Source organism: Scyliorhinus canicula, chromosome 25 (genome assembly GCF_902713615.1).
Source record: "Scyliorhinus canicula chromosome 25, sScyCan1.1, whole genome shotgun sequence".
Taxonomy (NCBI): domain Eukaryota; kingdom Metazoa; phylum Chordata; class Chondrichthyes; order Carcharhiniformes; family Scyliorhinidae; genus Scyliorhinus; species Scyliorhinus canicula.
This window is the reverse complement of record NC_052170.1, coordinates 6354451-6380610: the sequence shown is the minus strand read 5'-3', so window position 1 is coordinate 6380610 and position 26160 is coordinate 6354451. Positions and strand designations below refer to the sequence as shown.

General features: G+C 49.6%; 1 protein-coding gene across 2 annotated transcripts in view; it reads left to right on the top strand.

Annotated features, from left to right (window-relative positions):
• The first annotated feature begins 718 nt into the window (after positions 1-718).
• Positions 719-26160, top strand: part of LOC119957252 (collagen alpha-1(XI) chain-like) — a 282576-nt gene continuing 257134 nt past the window's right edge. For both annotated transcript variants that reach the window (XM_038785099.1, XM_038785098.1), the window contains exon 1: positions 719-1119. In XM_038785099.1, coding sequence (XP_038641027.1) covers positions 1035-1119 — 85 coding nt within the window. In that variant the 5' untranslated portion in view covers positions 719-1034. The remainder of the gene's footprint in view (positions 1120-26160) is intronic.

The following is a 26160-nucleotide window of genomic DNA, read 5'->3' as shown; positions in this document are numbered from 1 at the left end:
GTGTGTCTGCTAGTCCAAGAACCCCCCCCCCCCCCAGTCTAATCCCGCTTCCCAGCTCTTGCCCTCATACCCTGTACTTCCAAGTGCACGTCGAACAATTGTTTAAATTAACACACAACTCCAGAGCAAATGCTCCGTGACTTCCAACACTTAGAACAAAATGCACTTAAAAACAAATCCGTTTTTAACAAGTCCAAGTAAAGCGAAGGATCTTCCTCTAAATATGTTAAATGTGATTCGTTTTGCATTTGCGATACACCAGGCGCTTGCAATGCTGTTTGAGGCAGGATTATAATTTAAAACTCCTGATGCATTAAGAGTTAAAATAGGCACCTACAAGTGCAGGCACCCCTGTTGATTCTCATCTTTGACAAAGTGTCCCTTGTCCTAACTTGCTACTTTTCCCGGGGTCGAGAGAAATTGACGAGGAGTTGTCGCCAATTGGAAGTTTCTGCTACAAACTTTGGACCAATTGGAAGTTTCTGCTACAACCTTTGGACCAATTGGAAGTTTCTGCTACAAACTTTGGGCCAATGGGCGCAGCAGGCACTGTGCTGGCAGAGTCAGAGTTAGGCTGTGAGCTGGAGCCAGCTATGATTTGCTGAACCTTCCTTTTTTGCTTCCCTCAGTGTCAATTAATAAATTTCTCTCTCTCTCTTTCTCTCCCTCACTCACTCTCTCCCAGATTCCTTGAGGGGGGCGGGGGGGGGGGGGGGAGCAAAATCAGCTGTAACTTTCTCAGACTTTTTTTTAAACTACTCTCTCTCTCTCCCCCCACCCCCCTCCTCCGCCACTTAAAAATGTGGAGAGAACACTAATGTAATCAGTGACCAGAGAGAACGAGAGAGAGAGAGAGAGGAGAGAGGGGAGAGAGGGTCCAAGGATTAACTTTGCTTGCAAGAAGTTAATGGCTCCATCGGAACTGGCCAACTGATACATGCATTGACCAGGAGTTAAGAAACTTGACCTTCCAACCAAGCTGGCTTAAGGGGGGAAACAAGACCACATTTGGGACTTTTTCATGTCATTTGCACATGGGGCGGTGGAAGATGGGAAGGTGGCCGGTGGAAGCGATTATTTTTGTTATAACCCTGCACCACTTGTCAAATGTCAAATCGGGTAAGTGACTTTTGTAGAATGCAGCCACCCAGCCCCAGTATCTGTTCAGCCCCTGAGAGTGTTACAGCACTGATCTTGAAGAAGACATTAATCCTGTGGCTGGGAGGAAGGAGCTCTGGAAATTCTTGCAGATTATCGAGGATGAAACCCGGACCGAGATCTCTCGCCCCGTTGTTTGAAACTGGGTTAACTTTTAAGGAGTCTCCGCTTTGCTGAGAGTATGTGTGTGCCAATTCTACCCAATCCTCTTGTTTACACTTGGCGTTCTGCATCTATTGATTGTCAAGTCCATTTGTCCTGTTTTGGATTTTATCTTGTTTTGGAGTCAGTTTATTTATGATGAAGCTGCCTCACTTTGATTGTTGCAATTCAGATGTGACAGCACTGGATTAGTTTGTAACCTGGACTGTGTATCAATTTATCAGAATGGCATTAAAACTGCTTTGATATGGGGGCATTGAACTTACATGAGCAACATAATAATAATCTTTATTAGTGTCATCGTTTGTCAAACTCTCTGTTAATTATTTTAACAATTCTGCATCCCAGTTGCATGTGAACTGGACAGTGACATTGCCAGTTTGTTGTGTTGTAAACCCTTGGAATACGTCTCTGCAGTTATTCATTCTTAAAAGGGCAGTTTGTTCTTAAAGAGGAACGACGTGCTTGGCATAAAATAAACCCCTGGTTACGCCACAACTAGGGTGGTAATTTGCTAACATTTTGCCTGAATGGTTTTCTATTTTGAAGGGTCCAACTCTGGTTGGATTGCAGCGCTTGAGTTCCATGCTGAGGGTGATAGTCAATTGTGGTGGGCCCCACCCACTGGCATTATTCCTAACTGAAGCTGGGAAAGTGGGAAGTACTGCATGTACAGTTTGTACAGCGCACTGAGTTTGGCACCGTGTCAGTTGTCCCTCTGGGCATTACTCATTTTGCGGGATTTCCCATTCGAGGGCATGTTGTCTCGTTCAGGTGGCACGTCAAGCCGGGCACCCGATGTTGCCACCTCTGACACTCATCTCAAGTGATGTTGGCATGGGGTTGGGGAGCGGGATTAGAATTGGAGCATTCCCCTGCGGCTCAATGTCCGATTGAATGTTGGAACAGGCTCGAGGGGCTGAATGGCCTCAAAATCAAAGTGCAACCAGGTTGAGATGAGCGGGATACCAGCCCCCCCCTCGCTCCCCCCCCCCCCCCCCAAGCCTGCAAGCTATCAGCTTAAGCTACTGCTTAAACTAAATGCTTTTGTGTTGTATATCACACGTATGTAATCCATCATTGTAACAGTCCACCACTACAAATTTAACAGACATCCCCAGTTTAAGAATAATAAGATTTTGTGGGATGTTTGCTCATTTACATGGTCTGTTTCAGTACAGGCTTGCCCTGGCGGTTAACTTGGCTGCCTGGAGTTCTGAGATCGAACAAACTGCTACATGTAGCATGTCCGACATTGAAGAGTGTCTTTTTAAAAAAAAAATCCACTTCCTGGCTGCAGTTTCCCCATTGAGGTCCGGACAAGGGTTACACAGAAAGCGCCTCCCACACAGTTTCCATTGGAATGTAGTGAGGTCACCCTGATCGTCATGTCCATTGTACAGTACCTACTGATTTCCAGCTAGCCCTGCCAGTGTCGTGGAACTGTCTGCATTGTAAGGGAGTCAATTCTCGGTTTATTCTTTTTTAAAAAAAAAACATCAGACCACGACCCTTTGGCACACCCGCTGTTCACTCTTACCAGCTCATCTGTGAAATGAAGCGATTTCAAATGAGCAAACCCCATGTATTCATTGTCAACCGTGGAGGGCTAGTACAGGCTCGATGGGCTGAATGACCTCGCCCTGTTCCTATGAAAGCCGTACCACCGTGAGGATGAAACCTTTCCGGGCGGATGTTACCGTTTCCGAGGATCTGTTTAAGCTCATAATAATAATCCTTATCAATGTCACAAGTAGGCTTACATTAACACTGCAATGAAGTTACTGTGAAAATCCCCTAGTCGCCACATTCCGGCGCCTGTTTGGGTAGACAGAGGGAGAATTCAGAATGCACAGTTCACCGAGCAAGCATGTCTTTCAGGACTTGTGGGAGGAAACCGGAGCACCCGGAGGAAACCCACGCAGACACGGAGAGAACGTGCTGACTCCGCACAGACAGCCCAAGCCCTGAGTCGAACCTGGGACCCTGGAGCTGTGAAGCAACAGTGCTAACCACGATGCTCAGTGTGGGGTGACTGCATTGATATAACATAGTAACGTATTCCAAAATGCTTCACAGAAAGATTATCAAATAGGGTTGCCAACTGTGATTAACCACAGCCCTGGAGGTTTTATCACTGGGGCAGCAGGGTAGCATGGTGGTTAGCATAAATGCTTCACAGCTCCAGGGTCCCAGGTTCGATTCCCGGCTGGGTCACTGTCTGTGTGGAGTCTGCACGTCCTCCCCCTGTGTGCGTGGGTTTCCTCCGGGTGCTCCGGTTTCCTCCCACAGTCCAAGATGTGCGGGTTAGGTGGATTGGCCATGATAAATTGCCCGTAGTGTCCTAATAAAAGTAAGGTTAAGGGGGGGTTGTTGGGTTACGGGTATAGGGTGGATACGTGGGTTTGAGTAGGGTGATCATGGCTCGGCACAACATTGAGGGCCGAAGGGCCTGTTCTGTGCTGTACTGTTCTATGTTCTATGTACACTCCAGCCGTTAGTCGGACAATGCATCGATCCCTGTCACATGCTTCCTTCCAACCCAATTGGATCATGTTTCACTGTCAGCCAATCAGCATCCCCACCCCCATTTTTAATATTTTAATATCTAGTAAAGCAAAATGTTCAAAGAAAATGATCAAATATATTTTTTGTCGCGCGCCGGTGATTTTTCTTCAGGGTTGCACACACACACAGCAGTTTCCTGGACCAATCCTGGAGCCTTGGCAATCCCATAAAACTCAATACCTGGTCACTTTGGGAGGCATTAGGGAAGGCAGCCAAATTTATCACAAGAGGGAAGAAATTGGGAGTTAAAGGAGAGTTTTGAAGGAGGATAGGGAGGCGGGATGGTTTGGGGAGGACCTTGCAAGGTCCATTCCGTCGTGTCATGACTTATCATCAATGCTTTGGTTGTTATAATTGACTAAATATTAACTTTCAATCAAAGCCAGAATAAAATCTGGTTTTGAGATGACCTGGGCTGGCGTACTGTCCACCCTGCACCAAGCTTTGAGCCGTGGATTGTGTATAACGTATATGGTCCAGAGCCCCAAGTGCAAAATCTAGGCTTCTACTCCAAGGGTACTAATCCGTTCCCGGGCCAAAATTTATTGCCAATCGCTAATTGTCCTTGAAGAGGTGGTGGTTCTTGAACCGCTGCATTCCGTGAGATGCAGCGACAGGATTTTGACCCAGCCACAGTGAAAGAATGGCCAATATATTTCCAAGTCAGGATGGAGCGTGGCTTGGCGGGGAACCTCCAGGTGGTGCTGTTCCCATGGGTCTGCTGCCCTTGTCCTCCAAGGTGGTAGAGGTCACTGGTTTGGATGGTGCTGGTTGCTCCAGTGCATCTTGTAGGTGGGCCACACGGCTGTCACTGTGTGTCGGTGGTGGAGGGAGTGAGAGTTTGTGGATGGGTTGCCAATCAAAGGGGGCTGCTTTGTTCTGGATGGTGTCAAGCCCCTTTGAGTGTTGTCGGAGCTGCGCCCATCCAGATAAGTGGAGAGTATTCCGTCTCACTCCTGACTTGTGCCTTGCAGATGGTGGGCAGGCTTTTGGGTGGGGGGGGGGGGGGTCAGGAGGTGAGATACCTGCCGCAGGATTCCCAGCCTTTGACCTGCTCTTGTAGCCACAGTGTGTGCTGTGACTGTGTGAGGTGCCACTTCTTCTACCCACTGTCTTCTACCCACTTCTCTATGTAAACATGGGCGGCATTGCAGGAGACAATTGCTCCCTCTGAACAAGATGACATCCCGTCCAGGAGTTGGGGAATTCCCATGGAGTTGGAAGTAGTGAGCTGTGGAATCCCGATGGGAAAATGTGCCAAGCTCACAGTACAGCTAAAGACAATGGGCACGATTGGTGTTCATTCCTGTCTTATCGTTAAGCAGTGTATAACTACTTACACGCTGTACATTAACCGCTCTGCAAGGTGAACGAATGTGGAAATCCTTCCCGGTGCCCTGGCCAATATTCATCCTGCAGTCGCCATCCCATTAAAAAGCAGATCTCCTGCTCGTTTCCAGACTGCTGTTGTGTGATCTTGCTTTGCACAAACCAGCTGCTGTGTCTCTTGCATTACAACAGTAACTACACTGATTCGTTGGCTGTTATGTGCCTCGGGAGGTCCTGTGGTCACGAAAGGCGCAATCGAAATATAAGCTTTCGTCTATCTTTTGAATAAAGTGCAGAGTACCCCCCCCACCCCCCGCCCCTACCCCCAGCACAAAAATACGAAGGATCGGAAAAGCGTGACGCCCGTCTTAAAACATTAATCCTTTACCAGGGAATGCTATTGCTGGACAGCGTCATACTGCTTGAAATAGCATGGCACCACAATGGCTCAGTCACTTAACACAGGCCAGTAGGTCTTAATGACAAATCTCTCTGGTGTTTACACGTCCGCACATGTCAGGTTAGGCCTGCTGAATGAGGCTCCTGCCTTTCAGAGATTGCCCTCATCGCCAATCATGTATTATTTATGACAGCCACTCGACCAGAGGTTGAAATGAAATCAGCCCCCTCCTCCCCCCATTGTTCTGTGCCCAGCACAGCAGGGTGGGTGAGGGAGAAAGTCGTAACTGCGGAGTGAACAAAACCACGAAGGATGGAGGAAACATCTTCAGTTGCTGAAGAAGACACGTGCTGACTGAGGAAGCAGTTGGTATCTTGGGGCGCTGTGGCTGGGGGAAAATGCGGAGTTGGGGCCACCCACACTGGGCCACACGGGAGTCATCTGCGTTCGTCAGAGTTCATCGGCTCTCCTGATTGGTTCTGTGTTCAGTGAAGCAACAATTTGAGAAGTTGGCCGTAATGCAAGTGAAATGTCTGAATTCTCCGTGTTGGCGGAGCAGTGGAGTCCCTGCCCTAGGACGTCCTCGAACTCCCCGTAAGACCAAAAGACAGAGGAGCAGAATTAGGCCATTCAGCCCATCGAGTCTGCTCCACCATTCAATCATGGCTGATATGTTTCTCATCCCCATTCTCCTGCCTTCTCCCCATAACCCTGATCCCCTTATTAATCAAGAACCTATCTATCTCTGTCTTAAAGACACTTAGTGATTTGGCCTCCACAGCCTTCTGCGGCATAGAGTTCAACAGATTCACCACCCTCTGGCTGAAGAAATTCCTCCTCATCCCTGTTGTCAGGCAATTAATAACGTAGCATAAGATGGTAATGCCAAATCAACTCAGTTAAAATGAACGAGCTCCCTGTCTCCAATTATGGAAGATTCCTCAGAATTTCATTTGAAATTGCCTTTGCCTGGACTGTTCTCTCCCTCCTGCCTGTACTGATTCATTCTGGGGCTTAGTGCCACTGGCCCTCCGATTCCTCTGCCAAATGGCCATTCCTTCATGTGTGAAAGTGCGTGGGCAGTGAGTTTGTTGGATTGGAAGAAATCTGTTCTCCTGTCTCTGCTTTTTCCCCCACCCCCCTGCTGTTGTCCCAGGAACAAACTCTCTTCCTTGTCCTGGCACACAGCTCACGTACTTCTCTAGTTTCCCGACTGAATCTCCACGTCCTCTCTCTTTTTGAGCTCACCGTGTCCTTGGTATCGTCGTGTCGTGTGCTGCTCCTCAACGCTCCCATTCTAAAACTAAACTGCTGACCACCCAACTTCCCTTTCCCTCCTGACCTACATGGTTGCCCCTCCTCTAGCTCTGTTCACCCTCGCCACCTGCGCCCCCTCCCCCCCCAACTCCCCAATCAATGCCATCTGTCCTTGTAAACAGCTGCCCCCACCACCAACCTCTTCAACTTCACCTTCACCTCTTGCTTCCATCCAAACCTGTGCCCATCTTTCCCACTCCGTTTTGAATCTCTCCCAAATCGGCTCTCTGGCTTTCCAGCACAGCATTGAAGCAAATCACCACTGTGAGTAGCACGTTGTGCCTACTCTACCTCGTTTGGAGCCTTTGGCAACGCCATCTTCCTCCTCCTACTCCTCTTTGTTGACCGCCTTGGCTGGAGTGCTCTTGCTCGACTGAACTCCTGCTGGAGAAGCTCGTACGCAGGTTTGCCAAGAATCTATCGTTGGCTTCCTCCTCTGTCTCATCTCCAAGCTGCTGAAGACATGGGCTGAGCTGCTACACAGATGTTGAGAACTCCCAGCTGGACCCCTCCACCGCCTCTCTCAATCCCTTTGCTGTCTCTGGGCTGTCAGACCACCTGCTCCATACCCACTGTCGGCTAAGTTGCAACTTGCCCCAGGTTAAACAGTGGGAAGGCCGTAACCTCAGTCTTTGGTCTCTGTTACTCTTGCTATTGATTCCATTACATGTGTGTGCGCATGCATGTGTGTGTGTGTGTGTGTGTGTGTGCGTGCACACATGTTCTGACTTTCTTACTTCTGTTGTACAATTTTGTACAAATTTCATTGGAGAAGAGATTTTTTATTCACCTACGGGATGTGGGCATCGCTGGTTAGATCAGCATTTATTGCCCATCTCTAGTTGCCCTTCAGAAGGTGGTGGGTGAGCTGCCTTCTTGAAGCGATGCAGTCTTTGAGATGTAGGTACACCCACTGTGCTGTTAGGGAGGGAGCTCCAGGATGTTGTCCCAGCGACAGCGAAGGAACGGGCAATATATTTCCAACTCAGGATGGTGAGTGACTTGAAGGGGAACCTCCAGGTGGTGGGGTTCCCAGGTATCTGCTGCTCTTGTCCTTCTAGATGGTAGTGGTCATGGGTTTGGAAGGTGCTGTCTAAGGAACCTTGGTGAGTTCCTGCAGTGCATCTTGTAGATGGTACACACGGCTGTCACTGTTTGTCGGTGGTGGGGGATTTGAATGTTTGTGGAAGGGGGAGCAATCAAGTGGGGCTGCTTTGTCCTGGATGGTGTTGAGCTTCTTGAGTGTTGTTGGAGCTGCGCTCATCCAGGCAAGTGGAGGGTGTTCCATCACACTCCTGATTTGTGCCTTGTAGATGGTGGACAGGCTTTGGAGGGACAGGAGGTGAGTTACTCCTAGCCTTTGACCTGCCCTGGTAGCCACAGTATTAATGTGGCTAGTCCAGTTCAGTTTCTGATCAATGGTAACCCCCAGGATGTTGATTGTGGGGGATTCAGCGATGGTAATGCCCCTGAATGTCAAGGGACGATGGTTAGATCCTCTCTTGCAGGAGATGTCATTGCCTGGCACTTGTATGGCGTGAATGTAACTTGCCACTTGTCAGCCCGAGCCTGGATATTGTCCAGGTCTTGCTGCAGTTGCACATGGACTGCTTCATTATCTGAGGAGTCGCGAATGGTGCTGAACATTGTGCAGTCATCCGCAAACATCCCCACTTCTGACCTTATGATGGAAGGAAGGTCATTAATGAAGCAGCTGAAGATGGTTGGGCCTAGGACACTATCCTGAGGAACCCCTGCAGTGATGCCCTGGAGCTGAGATGATTGATGTCCAACCACCACAACCAACTTTCTTTGTGCCGGGTATGACTCCAACCAGCGGAGAGTTTGCCCCTTGATTCCCATGGACTCCAGTTTTGCTCGGGCTCCTTGATGCTATACTCGGTAAAATGCTGCCTTGATGTCAAACAAAGTGGTCAGTATTTTGAAAATAAGAGAAATGTCGCAGAATAACTGTGTACTCGACTGATTTCAGGATGGTAGCCGGTGACTAGTGGTGATCTGAAGAGGTCAGTGTTGGGACCACAACTATTCACAATATTCATTAATGATCTAGAAGAAGGAACTGAAGGCACTGTTGCTAAGTTTGCAGATGATACAAAGATCTGTATTGGGACAGGAAGTATTAAGGAAGCAGGGGGGCTGCAGAAGGACTTGGACAGGCTAGGAGGGTGGGCAATAAAGTGGCAGATGGAATACAATGTGGAAAAGTGTGAGGTTATGCACTTTGGTAAGAAGAATAGAGGCATAGACTATTTTCTAAATAGGGAAAGGCTTAGGAAATCAGAAGCACAAATGGACTTGGGAGTCCTTGTTCACAATTCTCTTAAAGTTAACGTGCAGGTTCAGTCGGCAGTTAGGAAGGCAAATGCAATGATAGCTTTCATGTTGAGAGGGCTAGAATGCAAGAGCAGAGATGTACTTCTGAGGCTGTATAAGGCTCTGGTCAGAACCCATTGGGAGTATTGTGAGCAGTTTTGGGCCCTGTATCTAAGGAAGGATGTGCTGGCCTTGGAAAGAGTCCAGAGGAGGTTCACAAGAATTATCCCAGGAATGAAGGGGTCATCATATGAGGAGCGGTTGAGGACTCTGGGTCTGTACTTGGAGTTTAGAAGGATGAGGGGGGGGATCTTATTGAAACTTACAGGATACTGCGAGGCCTGGATAGAGAAAGAAAGAAAGAAAATTGCTTATTGTCACAAGCAGGCTTCAATGAAGTTACTGTGAAAAGCCCCCAGTCGCCACATTCCGGCGCCTGTTCGGGGAGGCTGGTACGGGAATTGAACCGTGCTGCTGGCCTGCCTTGGTCTGCTTTCAAAGCCAGCGATTTAGCCCTGTGCTAAACCAGTCCCTGTGGACGTGGAGAGGATGTTTCCACTTGTCGGAAAAACTAGAACCAGAGGACACAATCTCAGACTAAAGGGATGATCCTTTAAAATAGAGATGAGGAGGAATTTCATCAGCCAGAGGGTGGTGAATCTGTGGAACTCTTTGCCGCAGAAGGCTGTGGAGGTCAAATCACTGAGTGTCTTGAAGACAGAGATAGATAGGTTCTAGATTAATAAGGGGATCAGGGATTATGGGGAGAAGGCAGGAGAATGGGGATGAGTAACTATTAGCCATGATTGAATGGCGGAGCAGACTCGATGGGCTGAATGGCCTAATTATGCTCCTACGTCTTGTGGCCTTATGGACGTAAGAAAGAGTCTGATGAGATGCAGGGTTTCCTTTTGCAATGTTAAGCAGTTCTAATGTTGAGACTTGAACAAACAGCACAAACTGACAACAGGAAGTGCCCTCATTGACCCATTGTTTAAAATTCTTGTCTGTCCATGTGTCTGAGCACAAGAGGACGCCAGAATTCTCTGGCCATTGGGATTCTCTGTTCCCGCCGGAAGCGCCCTCCCCACCCCACCCCTCCCCCCAGCGTGGGATTGCTACAATGGGAAATCCCATCGACAAGCGGTGGGAGCAAAGCACCCGGCCGCCAGCGAACGGCGGGCTGCCAAGAAGCACACGGCTGGGGGAGTGCAAAATCCCGACCTCAAAACACCCGCCTGTTGTGGGATGGGGAAGTTGGAAAGAAAGAGTTCTGTGCAGTGTGGTGCAAAGTCGTAATGACCCCTGTTCTTTGTAAATAGGTAAACAATGTGATTGATATTTCGGGAACAGGAGTAGGCCATTCAGCCCCTCGAGCCTGTCCCCTGCCTTTCAATGACCTCATGGCTGATCTGTCGCCGAACTCCATACACCTGCTTTTGCCGCACATCCCTTAATCTCTTTGTTTAACAAAACTCTAATCATCTCAGGTATAAAATTAGCAACTGTTCTAACTTCATCTGTTGTTTGTGGGAGAGAGTTTCAAACCTCTACCACCCTTTGAGTGAAGAAGTGCTTCGTAATGTCTCCTGAACGGTCTGACCCGAATCTTTAGGCTGTGCCCCCTAGTTTTAGAGTCTCCAATCAATGGAAGTAGTTGACCTCTATCTCCCCTGTCTTTTCCTGGTTACACAGAACGCGTTGAGAAAGTCCTGTTCTCCAATCTTCGCTGCATGACATCCTCGGTACTATCCCATCCTCCTGATGGCCACCATGTCTCAGGGAGGGAATATAACTTGGATCTATCATTGGAGAATTATGTACCGTCTCTGTTTTAAATGAGCTAATCTCTGCCAGGCTGTTGTTTCCTCGAGAAGATTATATGCCTGAATGACATAATCGTTTGTAGGCATTCTAATCTCCATTAATCCCTCGGGAGTTTCACTGACATCTTTTAATTCATCTGAATTATTCGAAATTAACTACCGCCAGGTAAATATCCGACACCAGATGGAGAAGTGCATTACGATTCAGAAGCGTTTAAATTAAAGCGGCTATTACTTTTGCTCCTCCTGGTGGATTTGAGATTTGTTTTGAGCAGCAGCCAAGTTTACATTAGGTGAGAGAGGCGGCTCATGGTGATGGATATAGTCCTGTTAAAATCCTCCAGATTAGCCCAGTTGCTCTGTCAACACGCAATACCTCCTCCTTCCGATTATTGAGAATGTGCTGATCGGGTAAGATGGAGGGGGCTGGGGAAGGACATCATCACCAGCAGGGGCCAGTGGGGCCGAATGGCCCGTTTCTGTGCTGTAAATACTTTGTAATACTGTTGGATCAAACTATTTTCTTGTAACATTACAGGCAAGGTCAAAAGCTTGTTCAATATTTAACTGCTGCGCCTTAGATAGAACATAGAACAGTACAGCACAGAACAGGCCCCTTAGCCTCGACGTTGTGCCGAACAATGATCACCCCACTTAAACCCACGTAACCCGTATACCCATAACCCAACAATCCCCCCACTAACCTTACACTACGGGCAATTTAGCATGGCCAATCCACCTAACCCGCACATCTTTAGACTGTGGGAGGAAACCGGGAGCACCCGGAGGAAACCCACGCACACACGGGGAGAACGTGCAGACTCCACACAGACAGTGACCCAGCCGGGAATCGAACCTGGGACCCTGGAGCTGTGAAGCATTGATGCTAACCACCATGCTACCGTGAGGCCTTTTTTGAAGTTTGCCTTATTTTTTGTTCAAAGGAGAGTTCAGCGTCCCACCTTTTGACCATGTGCCTTGCTCGCTCTGCACAAGTGTGACGCACGAGCGGGGGGGGGGAAGGTATATTGAGGTAGCTCGCTTGTCCTTTCGAGACCCATCCCGGGTAATGGTCCTGTCGCAGCTACTCGTGGTGGGACCTCAGGATGAGCTGTAGCCTCCTCCTGTTCGCACAGGCGTCTTGTGGGGCACTGGGTTCGTGTTCCGGCATCTGAGCCGCTAGCTCCGGCTTCGAGTCCCATCCCTGGACTTGATGGCCGAGGAAGGTACGTTGATTACGCGGCCAAACAGGGTGGAGTAGGTGATGGAACCATCAATTCTACGGACACGTGCTTGTAGGACTGGAATAGCGGTTTTAATGTACTTACAACAGAGCCAGCCTGTCCGCTGTTGAACTTTCGATGAACTGGCTGGCTGGCTCTGTGGCACGGATCTTTATACAGCAGCTCCAGGGGGAGGAGTTCGGGGCGGAGCCAAGGGGGGAGCCCAGTACAAACTCTCGAGTACTCCCAGAGCTACTCCCCCTGGTGGTCAGGTAGTGCAACTGCACTTACAATATCGGTACATATATACAATGGGAACAGATTGACATTGGTAACTTATAATACCGTGTGAATCTCATTCACCACAGTAGGAACCTGTAAATTCTTGCAGCATGCACCAGTGGCAGGCGGGAGAGATTGCTGGACAGCGGTGCAATGGGCAGCGCAATGGTTAGCACCGTTGCTTCACAGCATCAGGGTTCCAGGTTCGATTCCCGGTTTGGTTCGCTGTCTGTGCGGAGTCTGCACGTTCTCCCCGTGTCTGCGTGGGTTTCCTCCAGATTTCTTCCCACAAGGCCCGAAAGACGTGCTTGTTAGGTGAATTGGACATTCTGAATTCTCCCTCTGTGTACCCGAACAGGTGCCGGAATGGGGGCTTTTCACAGTAACTTCATTGCAGCGTTAATGTCAGCCTACTTGTGACAGTAAAGATTATGAGTATTATTGATGGAGCTGGAAACGAAAAATGAAAATGGCTTATTGTCACAAGTAGGCTTCAAATGAAGTTACTGTGAAAAGCCCCTAGTCGCCACATTCCGGCGCCTGTTCAGGGAGGCTGGTACGGGGATTGTACCGTGCTGCTGGCCTCTCTTTGTCTGCTTTAAACACCAGCTATTTAGCCCACCATGCTAAACCTAAGATGGTGGAACCAGCCTACACTATCACTTTGCGTATCTCCAGGCTAGTATGTAGAAGCGTATGTTGCCACAACAACTCCGGCTCCCTGGGTGATCTGTAACATAACCAATCCCACCCCACCTAGAGCCCTTCATTTTTCCCTCAACCTCTTGCTTTTCGAAAATATTTTTATTCGTTTTTTTGTATTTTAACATTTTAAAACACACAATTTAGCAAAGGAAACAACACCCCCCCCCCCATGAGGAACCTCAACCAAACACCTCACTTTGCCCCCCCCCCTCCTCCTCAACACCTGATTGTAACTACTCCCTTCAAATGTAATACAAACAAACCCCATCTCTTGTGCAACCCCCTCACTCGCCCCCACTCCCCCCCCCCCCCCCACCTCTCCCCCAAAGCACATTTCACCTTTTCCAGATACAAATACTCCATTAGATTCCCCCATCGAGGCACAGGGTGGAGTGACTGAGCTCCACCCCAACAGGGCCTCCTGTTTATGGAGAGTCCCGTGTGTAGTCATTCAGTGCCAGTTACGCTCTTTTTCCTTGATTCCTGCCACGGTGGCACAGCGGATTAGCACTGCTGCCTCCCGTTCCAGGGACCCAAGTTCAATTCCGGCCTTGGGTGACTGTCTGTCTGTGCGGGTTCTCCCCGTGTCTGCGTGGGTTTCCTCCGGGCGCTCCGGTTCCCTCCCACAGTCCCAAAGATGTGCAGGTTAGGTAGGGTTACGGGGTTAGGCTGGGGGAACGGGCCGAGGTAGGGTGTTTTTCACAGGGTCAGTGCAGACTCGATGGGCTGAATGGCCTCCTGCACTGCGGGGATAGGTTATTGGGGGCCACGTTATCCCGGCTAAGGGACTGATTGAATGAGGAATCATTTAATCGATTTATTGATCTGATAATTATTGCAGATACATTTCTCTTGATCCAGTTGGGATTGTGAAAATCACACCTCTCTATCGCTACCCAGTAGTGTCTGGGCACTAACCCTCTGTGAACAATCCCCAAAAATGTCAATAGCAGGACCCTGGGGGTGTGATTTGCGTATCTGCCCTCTGGGTTCGGTTTGCGCAGTGTCAATGTGGGCGTCAGAGTGGACGTCGCTCTGCATTGATCACAGTCCCAAGAGTTTTAAAAAATAAATTTAGGAGTACCCAATTCATTTTTCCAATTAAGGGGCAATTTAGCGTGGCCAATCCACCTAACCTGCACACCTTTGCGTTGTGGGGGCGAAACCCACGCAAACACAGGGAGAATGTGCAATCTCCACACAGACCGTGACCCAGAGCCGGGATCGAACCTGGGACCTCGGCGCTGTGAGGTCGCAGTGCTAACCACTGCGTCACCGTGCTGCCCACACGGTCCCAAGAGTTGAGAGAATAAATTCTGTGCTGTGGGCCCTTCTGCCATTCGTGTGAAGCCTGGTTCTGACATGCCACAATGAACAGAGCTGCAGTTAGATGGATGTCTTCGGAGTGCCCCAACGAGGTTGCGGCCAACTAATTACTCCTGACCTGTGGTCAGCGTGGTTTTGTCGGTGAATGGAACGGCTAATGTGCGCACAGCACGATCTCACAATCGGCGGATTGGGTGAATAACCTACTGCCAGTGGTCTTGGCTGGGTTGGATACAACAGGGCCTTTGAATAGTGCTACGGAGTCGCTAACATCCACCTGAACAGGTGGACGAGACCTCGGGCTCAATATCTTGTCTCATAGCTGGGACTTCCAACAGTGCGGCACTCTTGTGCCGAGGCCTCCTCAGGCTCACTGGTGGATGTAAAAGATCTGTTGGCCCGATGGGAAGAAGAGCAACAAAGATCCCGAGCAATATTATCCCTTAATCTACATCACAAAACCTAGATTATATGGTCATTGCTTTTTTGTGGGATCTTTCTGTGCAGGTTTTGGCTGCTCCGTTTCCTCAAAAATTACGCTTCCAAAAGTGCTGCATTGGCTTGTTATGAGGTGTCTGGTGGTTGTGACGAGTCTTATAAAGATGCTGCCTTTCTATCTCTCAAGCTGCACTGAAATCCCGGCCTATGCCACGTGATTAGTTCCTGGGATGGGACTTGAATCCATTTCCTCCTGATCAGGGGCGTTTATAAATGTGGGTGCCCCCCGGTTAGATTTTCTTGAACGCCGTAATAAAGCAGGCTGGGGTGAATGTGCTTAAACCGTCAAGGTAGGTGGTGCTGTCGTGAGACCCGGGTTAATGCTCCGGGGGCGAGGGTTCAGTTCCCACTGGGGTAGATGGTGACATGTGTTCGTCAATAAAAATCTGGAATTCATAATCCGATGATGAAATCATTGTCGATTGTCAGAAAAAAACATCTGGTCTCACTAATGCCCTTTAGCGAAGGAAATCTGCTGTCCTTACCCGGTCTGGCCTACATGTGACTCCAGACCCACAGCTATGCGGTTGAGTACCCTTTGAGGGCAATTAGATTGAGTAATAAATGCTGGCCCAGCCAGAGACGTCCACCTTCCATTGTTAGGATCCCAGATTAGAACCCAACTATTTGTAATTTATAAAACAGTGAAGAAAAGACACTTCACCCCGGGAGCGATGATTCTGACCAATAGGTATCTTATATGTTGAAACAAACTTTAATTTAAACATAGAATCCGCCACACTGGCAACAAGGAAATAGCTTTACAGTTAACAGTTACACCAGCTCTTAAGTAAAAGGAAAAACCGCAACTTACGTCCTGAACCTGCCACTATATTCCAATTCCAATTAAGCAAACCAATATATACCAAATACCACTCATGAATAAAGTTAACGACCACATTTATACATGCTTTTCTCTGTGCAGAATCTTTGGAAAATGAACCTTTCAGGACCAAACACGCTTCAGATGAGAGTTCCAGGACCGACTAACTTTTCACACAGACCTGGCTCCTCTCATTAATTACATCATCTGTACCCAAAGCATTCGGCATTCTTTTGCCGCCTCTTACAAGATGTCGCTTGAATGGTTTAAGCCAGGACCAAACACAATGCCCCTCAAATTATCTGCACCCCAGGGGTCCTTCAATCCTAAACCATATTCCATTAGCTAGTTATTAGCAAACAAGTGAATGGCCCTGAAGGACACTTCACCTGCAAGTCAGATTACCACACTTTTATGATGCTTTAATCACCACTCCAGCAGTCATACAGTCTGTATGCATCTTGACCCAGATTTTAATAACATTACTGCAAAAAATATAAACTGTGACAAATTCTTACATTCATCACACTGTAAGGATTCTCGTGTTTAACCCTTGCTTCCCCTGTTTAAACCTTTTTTTCCCTGTGCAATTTCTTTATTTTCTGTTCTGCTGGCTTCTATAGTAACCCAGTCTTTGAAACAAGAAAAAATTCAATTTTAAGGTGCTATTTGGACTGGTCCAGGAACATTCTCCCTAAACAATGGGTTATTTGGTCTGATCCAGTGATGATATATATATTTTTTTAATTTAGAGGACCCAATTCATTTTTTCCAATTAAGGGGCAATTTAGTGTGGCCAATCCACCTACCCTGCACATCTTTGGGTTGTGGGGGTGAAACCCACGCAAACACGGGGAGAATGTGCAAACTCCACACAGACCGTGACCCAGAGCCGGGATCGAACCTGGGACCTCGGCGCCATGAGGCAGCAGGGATAACCCACTGCGTCATCGTGCGGCCCTCAGTGATAATATTTTGATGGACTTGGCCAGCAGCCAATCGGCTCTATTGAAATTCCGGGACTTGGCAAATCCTCAATGCAAACTGGTCCGGAATGTTCTGGATGGCTCCTTGCTGTGTGGCTGTGTTGCTTTCAATTTGATCTAAACTCAGGAGCTGAGCAGAACTGTGTTAAAGAGGTCTTCCAGAAAGGGTGCAACTCTCTCTCTGATATCTCGGCTCGAGGCCCCTGCACGTAGGCAGAGCAGGGCAGCTGGAGTTTTCCCTCTATCCAGCTAGTGAGTATGTATAGCCTGAAAGGGGGGTGCGGTGTGGAGGGCTCTTTCTGGATCCTTCTCCCTGTAACATTACCAGATCTCTCGAAGGCCTTGTGGAAGCTGCTGTTGATACTGTCTCTAACTGAGACAAGCTGTTCATCAGTCTGCTGAAGCTGACAAGAAATAAGCAACTGAACGGACCTGAAGTGCATCTTCCGTGGTAAGGCCGAGGTCAACACAGGTTAACGGGTCAACCTAGAGAGGGTCCCACAGCCTGCAAATCCGGCCTACGGATTACAGCCAGAAGATCCAAACCAGCTGATGGTTTCGACACACTGCATCCTGAGAAGATAGCCGACTACAAAGACTACAACCTCAGCAGCAAGCATAGTCATCTCACACCCTTTTGGTCCTTCCCCTTCCCATTCTGTGCCTTTGTGTATGTGGGTCGAGGGTGGGATGGTGAAGGGGAATAGTGAGATTAGAAGACCATTGTTCTCTTATCTCATCCCTTGCTGTAAACAAATAGTTTTTTTGTGTTTTACTCTGGTGCCTGTCAGTAATTGGTGCAGTCAAGGGACAGAGATCTCAAAAGCTTTCGGTGAATTATTGGTTAATTGACTCAGTTTGGGACTCTGGGGCCTGTGGGGCTGGAGTTGACCGTGCACTAACCCGGGCTGTCATAACAACACCATGAATTTTTTAAAAAAAGGTTGCTAACCGAGTCTGGCACCAGCAGGAGGTGAGAAGGACAGATGCCAGGAAGAGGTCATCTGGATTTACAGTTTCAAGGTTCTTGAGACAGAGATAAACTTATCGGAAGCTTTGTTTGCCACTTGAAAGAACTGGCTCGGAGTCTTATCATTATCGCTCTTCAGAAACCTCCGAAGGAAAGCATGTTTTCACTTTGTAAACAACAGTGGCACAATTTGTGCGTTCACTTTCAATGTGGAAGTGGTTTTCTACTGTCCAACATTTGTCCCGAAGTATGTCATTGAAGAGGACAGCAGTCAGAGTTTAAGTTTGTTAAAAGTTTATTCATGGCTGTGAGCAATGCCGGCGAGATCAGCGTTCTCGCCCCTTCCAGCAAAATAAGTTGGTGGTGGAGAGCATAGGCTGCTTTCCCCTTTGAGGGGGGAAGTGGGGGGGAGAGCTGACTGGTGGTGATTGAACCTGAGGGTCACCACACCTCAGGCGAGGTTGAGAAGGCGGGGCCTTCATGGATAACCTCAGCCGGGATGGGAATCGAACCCGCGCTGCTGGTCTCGCTCCACATCACAAACCAGTTGCCCAGCCAACTGAGAGGCCTGCTGGCTCATTTCAGAGGGAAGTCAGGAGCCAATCTCATACAGGCCGGATCAGGTAAAAAATCTGACAGATTTTCTTCCCCTCGGGACCTGAGTGAAGAAGCAGCAATCCGATAGGTCCATGGTCACTGAATGCTGATTGTCAATGTTTTTTCTTCAATTACAATGTAAACCCAACACTGCTGGAACTCCATGTTGCAGTAGTAATCTCCCTCATTAACTCCATTCTCAGGGTGGCTCGTGGTGGGGATACCTGCCTTAGTACTGACCCTCTGACAGTGCAGCACTCCCTCAGTACTGACCCTCTGACAGTGCAGCACACCCTCAGTACTGACCCTCTGACAGTGCGGCGCTCCCTTAGTACTGACCCTCTGACAGTGCAGTGCGCGCTCGGTACTGACCCTTTGACAGTACATCACTCCCTCGGTACTGACCCTCTGACAGTGCGGCACTCCCTCAGTACTGACCCTCTGACAGTGCGGCGCTCCCTCAGTACTGACCCTCTGACAGTGCAGCGCTCCCTCAGTACTGACCTTCTGACAGTGCGGCACTCCCTCAGTACTGACCCTCTGACAGTGCAGCGCTCCCTCAGTACTGACCCTCTGACAGTGCGGCACTCCCTCAGTACTGACCCTCTGACAGTGCAGCACTCCCTCAGTACTGACCCTCTGACAGTGCGGCATTCCCTCAGTACTGACCCTCTGACAGTGCGGCGCTCCCTCAGTACTGACTCTCTGACAGTGCAGCACTCCCTCAGTACTGACTCTCTGACAGTGCAGCACTCCCTCAGTACTGACCCTCTGACAGTGCGGCACTCCCTCAGTACTGACCCTCTGACAGTGCAGCACTCCCTCAGTACTGACCCTCTGACAGTGCAGCATTCCCTCAGTACTGACCCTCTGACAGTGCAGCGCTCCCTCAGTACTGACCTTCTGACAGTGCGGCACTCCCACAGTACTGACCCTCTGACAGTGCAGCACTCCCTCAGTACTGACCCTCTGACAGTGCAGCATTCCCTCAGTACTGACCCTCTGACAGCGTAGCACACCCTCAGTACTGACCCTCTGACAGTGCAGCACTCCCTCAGTACTGACCCTCTGACAGTGCCAGTACGGAGGGAGCGCCGCACTGAGTGACAATCAAACCTGCTGCTCAAGTCCTGGAACCCAAGCCCTCCGACTCACGGCACCAAGGAAGAACAATGGTGCATTTTGGGGCAATGGAGCACAGATTCAATTCACACTTCGGCACCTGAATTGAAGTAGGAAATGTGCAGAACAACAGGCGAGAGAAAAAGAACTGGGGTCATTGGAATCACGAGAGCAAACCGAGATAGTTCTGCCAAAATCTGATCAATGCACATCTTCGGGTGCTAAGTTCATGACCATGTTTTTTTTTGGGGGGGTGGGGGTGGGGGCTGAGTGAGGCTTGGTGAAAATGTTTTTGGCCTGAGGGAAATCACTGTTGAAGATAAGACAAGAGGGCAGCGAGGTCGGGCACTTGATCAATGGATGGAATGCGGACTGTCTGAGCGCCGTCACTTCAGGCTGATTGGAGACTTCTGTGAGTGGGGAATGTGGGCGCCTCTGGAAGCTGAGCCATTCCTAAACAAGATAATGATCGCTCCAGTGCATTAAGCATGTTCGCTGTCCAAAAGCACAGCCCGCCTGCTGCCTTTTAAAGGGTTCCTTTCTCCCTCCTGACGTCGAGGTTCATTACAGGGCAGCCTGTTGTGAAACACTCGTTTGTGTCTGGTCACGTTAGCACACAAAGTTATTCCCGTGTGTCTGATGTCCAGGTCTGCCTTTTCAGTTTCTCTCTTACTGCGCTCTGTGATAAGAGGGGTGGGGGGGGGGGGGGGGGGGAGGGGGGGGGGGGGGGAGGGGGAGGGGGGGGGAGGGGGGAGGGGGGGGGAAGTTGGGAGGAGGGGGGAGGTGAACGGCTTCTGAAGGTTGAATCGTCCAGTTTTTTATGTCCTTTATATTACGAACAGTCTGTGTGGAAATTGCTGAAACAAAAGCCCTGGCTGCATTTCTCCTCCCCCCCCTTGACCTCGTGGCGTTGATTTGTGCTGGAAATCGGCATCTTTTGACCACACGCCCAGCTAATCAGCAAATGGCAATGGGCTATTTGACTGCAGGAGGCATCACCATCAGCCCCCCCCTCCTTTCTGCACTTGCTGCTGAGGCGGTGGTTGACCAGGGTCTGGAACCCCAAATCTTCAGCTCGGCGCTCCCTTTTTCGGTCTTCTTTGCCTCCCCTTTCCCTGGGGTCCGGGGGTGGTCCAGTTGGACCCCGAAGGGCTGAATGGCCATCTTGTGCTGTAAATGTTCTTAGCATTTCTCCCCCTTGAGGCCAGCTAACTGAGCAAAGTCTCAAGCATCAACCCGTGGACCTTTCTGGTCCGCCTGCTTGCCACTCAACTGGGCTGCTGAAAGGCCTTGTTTTCCAATTTAGATTCCACCTCGCCCGATGTGGAGACAATGGTTTGCTGAAGGTTACAAAATGTAGCAACTTCAAAAACCGCGGCCGGGGCATGCTCTCGTCTTCCCCCTGCTATAGTCCGATCTGAGTTTGAACTTGGTAAATTCTCCACTCAGACTCTTACAGCAATCCTGTGAACTCCTGCTTTCGAATCCAGATCTGGATTTCTTCAGAGACTTGCCCAGACTGCCTGGCTATGCTCACAGCGCTAAGACAGGCCCTTTCCAAAAGAACAAGATTGCAGAATAGGAGTACTTGTGCAAATAGGGGCTGATTCCCCGGATTTGGATTCTGAGGAGTGTCACGATCACAGCAGCATTAGTCTGCACTTGCCTGGACGAGTGCAGCTCCCAACACTCGAGAAGCTCGTCACCACCCAGGACAAAGCACCCGCTTGACTGGCACCCCAGCACTGTTGCTTCACTGCGCCAGGGATCCGGGTTCGATTCCCGGCTTGGGTCACTGTCTGTGCGGAGGCTGCACGTTCTCCCCGTGTCTGCGTGGGTTTCCTCCGGGTGCTCCGGTTTCCTCCCACAAGTCCCGACAAGACGTGCTCGTTAGGTGAATTGGACATTCTGAATTCTCCCTCCGTGTACCCGAACAGGCGCCGGAATGTGGGGACTAGGGGATTTTCACAGTATCTTCATTGCAGTGTTAATGTAAACCTACTTGTGACAATAATAAAGATTATAAACTTTCATCCACTATTTCTCAGCAGAAAGCACTTAACTTTATTTGATGAGGTGAGGACCTGTCAATCATAGCTAGAGGATTTACATTGTGTGGGGGGGGGGGGGGGGATCTCTGATTAGTATCATCTCAAGCATTCGCTCCCACCACGACCGATGCACAGCGGCAGCCGTGTGTACCATCTGCAAGATTCACTGCAACAACTCACCGAGGCTCCTTCCATAGCACCTCCCAAACCCATGGCCTCTACCACCTAGAAGGACAAGAGCAGCAGATACCTGGGAACCCCACCACCTGGAGGTTCCCCTCCAAGTCAATCACCACCCTGACTGGAAATATATCGGCCGTTCCTTCACTGCCGCTGGGGCAAAATCCTGGAACTCCTTCCCTAACAGCACAGTGGGTGTACCTACACCTCAGGGACTGCAGCGGGTTCTAGAAGGCGGCTCACCCACCACCTTCCCAAGGGCAACTAGGGATGGGCAACAAATGCTGACCTAACCAGCGACGCCCCTGTCGTATTGATGAATATTGAAAAAAGCAGATTTGCCCATTAGCAGAAAATAATTCTCAGTGTGTTTAGGGTGAAGTTTTTTTTTATTTCATGACCCAGGTGGTGTCTGAAGTGGAAACCTGGAAAATGTCACCAGGGAGAAACTGCTCCCATTGGTGGAAGGATTGAGATCTAGGGGCTCCAGATTTAAAGTACGGAGTTGGCTGGACGGCTGGCTTGCGATGCAGAGCGATGCCAATAGCGGGGGTTCAGTTCCCGTACTGGCTGAGGCTCACAGAATCCCAGAATCCCCGCAGTGTGGAAGGAGGTCTCTCGGTCCATCGAGCCTGATTGCGACAGGCCTTCTGACTTTCAGGTTTAACCTGACGGTTAAGAACGTCCACCTTCACCCTGAAAAAAAATTACCTTTTTAATAAAACAAAATGTGCAGATAAAACTCCCCCATCTCTGTAAAGTTTGAGCCTAGATCCTGTGGGTACAGGAAGGCAGAAGCCTACACAACACTGAAGCAGTCAGCCCGTTAGGGTAGCAAGCGAAAGAAAGGGTGTGGGGTGGGGGGGAGAATGAAGAAGTGGCAGCTTCTGGTTCCGAGGCTGTGGCTCTACCAGCTGCACCACGAGGCCTCTGTGAAGCCTTTGGTGCCGGTATGTTAGGCCACATTGGCCGCCTGCCGGGCGGTTTTGAGAACAATTGCCGAAGGAAATGCTTTCTTTCTTGTTTCAAACAAAAAAAAAAGGACACAATCATCATCTGCCACTCTTTTTCTCCTCCCAGTTGGAGACTGTCCTGCTGCACGATGGGTTGGCAAGCGAGCTTCACTCCCGCCGGTGCCCAGCATTCTGGCACGTGACCCTCACACGGCCCAGAGCGCCAGAAGGAGTATACAAGTCGGCCTGGCAGAATAGGGGCTGTTTAGCACAGGGCTAAATCGCTGGCTTTGAAAGCAGACCAAGCAGGCCAGCAACACGGTTCGATTCCCGTACCAGCCTCCCCGGACAGGCGCCGGAATGTGGCGACTAGGGGCTTTTCACAGTAACTTCATTTGAAGTCTACTCGTGACAATAAGTGATTTTCATTTCATTTTTTCATCTGGTGCCCGGTCAACACCATGCCATGTAAAAGCCGTACCATTGATCCCATAGTGATCTGTTAACCAATCGGTGAGCAGGATCTGACCTGATCACATAGAACATAGAACATACAGTGCAGAAAGAGGCCATTCGGCCCATCAAGTCTGCACTGACCCATTTAAGCCCTCACTTCCACCATATAACCCAATAACCCCATCTAACCTCTTTCATCACTAAGGGCAATTTATCACGGCCAATCCACCTAACCCGCACATCTTTGGACTGTGGGAGGAAACCGGAGCACCCGGAGGAAACCCACGCTGACACGGGGAGAGCGTGCAGACTCCGCACAGACAGTGGCCCAGCGGGGAATCGAACCTGGGACGCTGGCGCTGTGAAGCCACAGTGCTATCCACTTATGCTACTGTGCTGCCCATCACTGGCCTGACTATATAAAAAATAAGAATACTCCCATTTGAATGGCTCAGCTCTTCAATAGGGTCATGGCTGAACGAGCTGGAGCTTCTAAACTAACTGGCTGGAGAGCAATTTTCCAAGAATTGTTTTCCCAAATTTGGTGTTTTTGTCTCGGGAGCAGAGACTGTTCTCGCAATTCGACCAGATTTTTGCTGATCTGCATCTGAACTCAGTCTAATTGTCTCGGTGGCTTTTATCCATGAATGAACCTGCCTAACGCCACTCGCCCAATCTCACTTTCGACATTTTCAGTGGATCCCCCTCCCTCTTTTGGGGTGGTGGGCGCTCTCCTCTCGTTAGCGTTTTTGCTGATCAGCGGACGAGGTGTGCGAATTCCATTGCAACGCCTCTCCACGACGCCAATGGGATTTGGCTATTCCAGAATGTTCTGTCGCTCCTTGGTCCCTGTTCAATCAGTGGCAACTGACAGTAGCGGCGAGCGATGTAGATTTGGGAGCGCATTGGCTGCTTGTATCTCAACATGGTGGGGCGTTGCCAAGAGTTTTCAGGAGAGTGTCATGTTGTCTCTGAGCTGCCAATTGGCATTGTCTCGTACTGGGATGCATTGACTCCAGTATTCATTCATCAATTCAATCCACACAGGAAGATGGATGCTTTGCATTTTTACACAATATCGGCTGCTTGTTGGGCTGAATAATGAAGACATAACTCTATAACAAATAAAACCCTATAAAAATAAGACTCTGATCTCGCGTGGCCAGTCATTGATCCCGTGTGGGCTTTACTTCGAGCGACAGTTTGATCTAAACTCTATCCTGTCCTCTACCCTACGGTCCCGACTCCCTGACTCCCAGCTCGTACCATCGCCCCCTGTGCTCGCTGACCTGTGCCTACTCGCTCCCCGCCCGTAACGCCTCAACTTATAAATATCTCATCCTTGCTTTCACCTCCCTCCAGACCACCATCTCCACCCCTGTCTCTACAATCTCCTCCAGCCCCGAATACCCCTACCCCCAGCCATGATGTTGGTGCTCCTTCCCATTCTCAAGAACGCCCTTGATTTTTCATCGCTCCATTACTGGGAGTTGAGCCTCCAGCTCGGTCCGAAGCTCTGACATTCCATCCATAAATCACTCTGCATCTCTACCCCTCCCTCGTATTTGAAGGGACTTCTCAAAATCTATTTCTGGACCAGGTTTTTGTTTAGCTGTCCTGACACCTTCTCCCGTGGTGAGTGTGTTTGATAACCCTGCTCTGGGGACATCTTACTCGGATAAGGGCGCTATAGGAATGCAGGTTGATGCTGTAGATGAGATCACTGGCTAGTGATTGGAGGCAGGATTGTCACCTGATTCGCCACCTTCAGCCCATGGATTCTGAGGCCAATATTGGCTGGGCTGAGATCAGGTAAGCTGCACCAACTGGGCGTTGAATGTGTCAACATCCCGATTAAATGTCTGATTATTTCTATTCTTTCAGACACCGTGAGCGTCGCTGGCTCGGCCAGAATTTGTTGCCCATCCCTAATTGCCCTCGAGAAGGTGGTGGTGAGCTACCTTCTTGATCCGCTGCAGTCCCTGTGGGTGTAGGCACATCCACAGTGCTGTTAGGGAGGGAGTTCCAGGATTTTGACCCAGCGACAGTGAAGGAACGGCCGATACATTTCCAAGTCAGGGTGGGGAGTGGCTTGAAGGGGAACTTTCTATGTCTTGGTCCTCCTCGGTGGTGGAAGTCGCAGGTTTGGGAAATGCTGCTTAAGGAGCCTTGGTGAGTTGCTGCAGTGCGTCTTGTAGACGGTACACACGGCTGCCACTGTGCATCGGTGGGGGAGGGAGTGAATGTTTGTGGATGGGGTGCCAATCAAGTGGGGCTGCTTTGTCCTGGATGGTGTTAAGCTTCTTACGTTGTTGGAGCTGCGCTCATCCAGGCAAGTGGCTGACACACTCCTGTCTTTGTGCCTTGTAGATAGGCACACTTGGGAGTCAGGAGGTGGGGTACTTGCCAGAGAATTCCCTGCCTCTGACCTGTTCTGATATGAACAGATCCTCTGACCTGTCCTCACCTTGTGCGCTGAGTTTGCGCTTAACCACTTAATGCCAGCGACCCCGGGAGTCTCTCTGAATGTTGGCTTCGGCCGTTCGGGTATCGCTGTCTGAAATCGTCTGTCATGCTCAGTTCCAGATCGTTTCTCAAGGAGCTGGGGCTTTAGCGAGGTGCCTGTCACTTTACTATTCTTTGGAGTAATGGCTTTCTGCTCCAGCTGAACCTCTGCATCTTGGAAAAGAAAGAACCTGCTTCTTTTCATCTAGCAAAGCAAGCGGCTGCCATTGAATGAGTTGTAAGTGTAGTTACTGTAGATGCGGATAGCCATGCGTACAGCACAAGATCCCAAATGAAGGATGAACTCTATTGGTTGAGGGATGAATGTTGGCCAGGACAAGAGGGAGAAATTTCCCTTTTCCTCCCCGAAGTGAAGCATTGGATTT